This window comes from Panthera uncia, chromosome A2 (assembly GCF_023721935.1).
Source record: "Panthera uncia isolate 11264 chromosome A2, Puncia_PCG_1.0, whole genome shotgun sequence".
NCBI classification, from domain to species: Eukaryota; Metazoa; Chordata; class Mammalia; order Carnivora; family Felidae; genus Panthera; species Panthera uncia.
Genome location: NC_064816.1, coordinates 9246302 through 9251234, shown reverse-complemented (window position 1 = coordinate 9251234; position 4933 = coordinate 9246302). Strand labels below are relative to the sequence as shown.

The window sequence follows — 4933 nt, the reverse complement described above, 5'->3', positions numbered from 1 at the left end:
CCCCACTTCTCTCCTTAATATTTGTCTGGGGTCTACACGCATGTGAGGTTTGCAACAGCTGGACAGATCATAAATGGCTTTGTATGCCCTGCGAAGAAGTTTGTACCCTCACCGCCACCCCCCTTTTTTTGGTAGCTATTGCTTACGTCCCCAAATCAGGAACAACCTCTTATCACCTCTGTCTAGCCAGCGCCCAGCTCCCGGGCATACCATTGGCACTGGCACAATAAATGTTGAAGAAGTCTGGAAAAAGGGAGGGCATGAGCCAGTTTGTCCGAACACCGCAGTTCGCGCCCGCGCCGCCAGGGGGCACCAGGACCCGGGCCGGGCCGGGGGAGACCAGCAGCCCCAGAACTGGGCGATAAGGGCACATTCCATTCTCCGGCTGGCACCTCCTATGGTTTCCTCAGGCCTTCTTCCGCCAAACGCGCTCCCGCCCCAGCCCAAAATAAGAGGACCCAGAGGAAAACAGCCTGCACTGCCCAGAAAGAAGGGGCTTTATTGGGGAGTGAGGGTAGCCGAGGCATTTACTCGAACGGTAAAGGCCGGAGGCAGAGGCCAGTTCAGTTCGCAGTTAGGCAGAGAAGGGCTGGACAGTTTCACTGGCAGAATTGACAGTGGTGGTGTTTCCCAACGTGGACTAATAGTTTTATAGAAGAGAATGGTCAATTTCGCAAAGAGGAGCTGGTCGATTTCATCTTCCCCGGAGCAGACTGCTGACCCTCTCCAGGCCTTCAGCGGATTCGGAGGGCACTCCCTGGCGCCCCTGCCAGTTTCCTCTGATGTGCGTGTGACCTCTGGCAGGGTGTCCCAACCTACTGGAACCTCAAGGCTTCCGCTCCTCCTGGGGAGAGGAGGCCAGTCAGAAGGCCGACCTCAGAGACCCGGGCACCGTGGGAGTGACACTCATGCACAGGGTGGGGCAGCTTGGTTCCCAGGACTATGGCATCCGTGTCACCCCCTGGCCGTGTCCAGAACTTTGTGTCCTAGCCCAGAGTAACTTCCCAGGGGGCGCGGGGGTGCATTTCCCTTGGCCCAGCATCCTGACGCCCCGGGGAGGAGAGGTGAGGGAAGAGCGACTTGCGCTTGAGGGAAGAGGGAGGGAAAAGGGCTCCCACCTGCTCCAAGCCGTTCTCCGATGCCTTTCTGCGGGGAGGCCAGATCACCGCCAGCTTTCCGTCCCCCCTGCTCGCTGCGGGGGAATGGGGCACTCAGCCGGGGTTGCCCCTCCTGTCACCAGCTGGAGGCGGCCAGCACCAAGGAGACCGGCCGCGCCCCTTAAACACACAGGCGTTTACCCTCCTTCCCATGGAGGCCTCCATTCGGGAGGAGGGAGCAACCTGAAGGAGGGAGGCGAACCCAGAATGGGGAGGTGGAAACCCACAAATTCACAGGGAGCATCCAGGAGTGTCAGAACCCAGGCAGGTTCCCTGGAATCCGATAAAGACATCTAGAAACCTCCTCCCTTCCTCCCACCCAAAGCCTAGGTGAGATGTATCCAGGAGTCGACCATTCAGAGTAGGGCGTGGAGCACAAAGAGAGAGCAGCCCTAAAGGGGTGGGGCAGTGAACGGAGAGTTGAGAGAGGGCCCCAGGAGTCTGGGAGCCCCAAGGAGGTACCCTAAGTGCCAGAAGAGAGGCTCCTGGAGTTGGGCAGTTGGTGAGGGCGGCTGGAGCCCTGAGAGTCCCTAGAATGGGGGCGCGCGTGGCTTACCCGTGAGGCTCGGCGCGGGCTCCTTGAACTCAGCGGTGCCGTAGACGCTGAGCCTCTGGCGCTGCAGCTCCCGCTCGCGCTCATGCACCTCGCGCACCTCCTGCTCCAGCAGCGACGGCGCGACCCGCGGCGGGGCACGGGCCAGCACCGGGCACCGGCCTTGCACGGCCAAGCGAGGCCGGCCTCCGGGATCCGGCAGCCCCTGCGGCCCCGCGCCGCCTTCCTCCGCCGGCGAGGAGCCGCGTCCCGCGGCGGTCTCAAAGAATCGCTTGAGCTCGCCCAGCGGCTGCGGCGGCGGCCGGGCGCACTGCTCTGGGGCCGCGGGACGCGCCAGCGCCGCCTGACGGTGGGCCTCCCGCTCAATGTCTCGCTGCATTTGCGCGCCCGCCCGCGCGCGCTCCAAGGCGCGCGGGAGCGCGGGGCCCGGGCCCGGCAGGCTGAGCACCGGTCGCACGCGCAGCTCGACGAGTTCTCGGCCGGCGCGGCCTGGGCTCAGGCCCCGGCTCCGGCGCAGGCTCTCCTCGCGTTCGCAGCTGCGGCGGATTTCTCGCTCGATGGGCGTCTCCATGAGCGGCTTCCCGGGGACCTGTTGGGGGGTCTCGGGGCGCAGTAGAAAATGCAGCAGGGGGGCTTCCGAGTCTGACCCCGAGGAGGAGGTCTCGGGACACTGAAGAGGACAGTGCTTCGGGACCCCCGCGCTTCGTGCTTCAGACGGCTCGGGGTTGTCGTCGCCTGTCTCGAGACTTTCAAAACCCCCAGCTGCTGATGGCCCGGGGCGTTCTGTGTCCAGCCTCGCTGATGGCCCAAGGACTTCACTCTCTCGCTCAGAGGTCTCCGCGCCCTGCTCCGCGGAGAGCACGGAGACCTTGCCTCTTGGCCTGGGTACGTCGGCGTCCTGCTCTGCGGCAGGCCCCGGGACTTCGATGTCTGACCCGGGGGGCTCGGGGCCCCGAGCTTCGGACGACCCCAGGGCTCCGCTCTCCGGCCCGGGGGCCTCGGTGTCCAGGGTTGGGAGCAGTTCGGAAGCCTTAGTTTCCAGAGCCGGAGTTCTGATGCTCAGAGCTGAGACACGGTGCCCTGCGCAGTACCTGTGGCACAGTCACCGCCCGCGGGTTCTAAGGCGTCGCCTACCTCAGCCGCTTCTCTGACCAGCCCCTGGCCTCCGAGAACGGCCCCCGGGGACAGGGCCGGGCACCGCCCCCTGCACCTGCAGGAAAGACTTGGGCCCCGCCCTGGCCCCGCCCTCGGGGCGGGGGCGCCCCGGCAGGGCACTGCGTTTGGTTCACTGACGCGCCTCAGGTCAGGTCAGGGCACCAGGCTTCTCGTAGGAGGGCTTCCCTAGACTTGGCCCGCCGGCTAGGGGACAAGTCTGGGTGCCGTTCCACTAACGGGGCGCCACCCTGGCACCTTTTCGCCCTCACGTCCCCGGCATTCTCGGGAGGCTTGACCCCAACTCTGTCCTGGGTCGGGTGTTTGAACCGCCGGCTTTCTGGTGCCGGGGTGCTCCGAAGCCATCTTTCCGAAGCCTTGCTAGCCCCGCCCAGACCAGCGGGCAGCAACGCCCCTGGCCCCCGGGCTGTCCATCCACGTTCCACCCCTGCAGCGCACAGCTCAGACTGAAGGGGGCGCCAGGAGCCCTCTCCTGGCGCGTCGCAAGCTCCCCCGCCCAGTGCCTGGCTCCACTAGGCTTCTTCCGAGAGGTGTACCCGCCGCTCGCGTCAAGCCCCAGGCTGCTTCCCCGCACCCCTCCTGGAAAAGTCCGCAAGGCGTCCGCGGCCAAGTGCACTTCCAGATTGAGGGAAGAGGGAGGGACAGACCCAGCGCGCCCGTGGCTTAGAGGAGCAGCTGCGGTTGAAAGGCGGTCACCTTGGGCCCAGACGGCTGGGAAGGCCCGGAGAGGTATCCAGGCTTGCGATGTGGAGCAGCTCTCCGCAGCTGGCGCCAGCTCTTGGCGTTCAGAGGCAGCAGGGTCGACGCCCCCGCGCCGACCCACCCCCAAAGACATTCTCCACTCTCCTCCCCCAGGCTCTCCCCAAATCTGTCCTCTGGCCCTACTCTACCATTCTAGGGTGACCAGGAAGAAAGATAGTTACCTAGAGAAAGGTTGGGGGTTGGGGGGTGGTTGCTGAACAGCCTGGGAGCCTCCAATAATCCAACTACCCAATCACTCCTTCCCCCAGCTCTCCGCCTACTCTGGTGACTCCCCTCCGTCCCCTGGATCCTAGTCTCAAGCTCCTCCCTCTGACCCCTTTGGCCTAATTGGAACTGGGCCCAGCTGGGTTCCAACCCACGCAAAACCTCCGCAAGGTACCAGCCTTCGCCAAGGCTCAGTTCCCTTGTTTGTAAAATGGGCAGAGTGGTGTCCACTTGCTTGGCCGGGGAGGGGGGGGGGGTCATGAAGATTAAAGCTTTACTTCTGGAAAGAGTTGTCTACAGCATTCTCTCGTCTTCATCGCCTCCTGTTCATGTTTGACAGCACTGACAAGGCTCTGGGTCCCACCACCCCACCGAGCCTTTTCCATTCAAGGACACGGATGGACTTCACTTGCCAGACCCTGGTTCCGGGTCTGACTTCCTCTTCCATCAGCTCCTGGGTCTCTGAGGATGCCGTCTTCTCTCCTGGTTTCCCTCTCAGGCATTTCTTCTCAGACTTCTGTTTCACCTGCATGGACAGGCTTCCTTTCCCCCCTGGCTTCCACTGGGGTTGGCTGATGGGAGAGGGGGAGTGATGTCAGCACGTTTATTCCATGCCCCTGCCCGGAAGCCACGCTGCTTGTGTCCCTCGCTGCTGGTAGTTACTCAACACAGCTCTCTCTCGCCAAGGCCAGTGCGTGGATACAGCCCCGGGCTGTTGCTAACAGAGATTGTTTCCCCAAATCTTTGTAAGCCAACTCTTTTTTGGGGGCGCCTGGGTGGCTCAGTCAGTTAAGCCTCCGATCTCAGCTCAGGTCATGGTGTCGCAGTTGGTGAGCTCAAGCCCTGCATCTGGCTCTCTGCTGTCAGCAAGGAGCAGGCTTGGTTTCCTGTCTCCCTCGCTCAGCCCCACCCCTGCTTGCTCTCCCCTCTCTTCCTCTCTCTCAAAAATAAACATTTTTTTAAAACCTAACTCTTTACTGAGCTCTGATGAGTTACTCAGTTTGAGTATGCCATCTCTTTCCTGCCAGCACTCAGCCCCTGACCAATTCCAACCTCATACTTTATTTTTTTAAGCGTATTTATT

At 62.6% G+C, this 4933-nt stretch overlaps 1 protein-coding gene across 2 annotated transcripts; it reads right to left on the bottom strand.

Annotated features, from left to right (window-relative positions):
• Positions 1 to 474: 474 nt before the first annotated feature.
• Positions 475 to 4729, bottom strand: MISP3 (MISP family member 3). Of its 2 annotated transcripts, none has more exons than XM_049640000.1 (3): positions 1714 to 4723; positions 1119 to 1192; positions 475 to 844 (listed from the first exon to the last, which is right to left on the bottom strand). In XM_049640000.1, exons 1-3 carry the CDS (start codon positions 2279 to 2281, stop codon positions 827 to 829), a joined length of 660 nt encoding a protein of 219 aa, XP_049495957.1. In that variant the 5' UTR covers positions 2282 to 4723; the 3' UTR covers positions 475 to 826. The 2 variants fall into 2 exon arrangements, 1 of the variants encoding a protein (XP_049495957.1); XR_007459802.1 differs by having other exon boundaries at positions 816 to 844; positions 1119 to 1340; positions 1714 to 4729.
• Between the last annotated feature and the right edge of the window lie 204 nt (positions 4730 to 4933).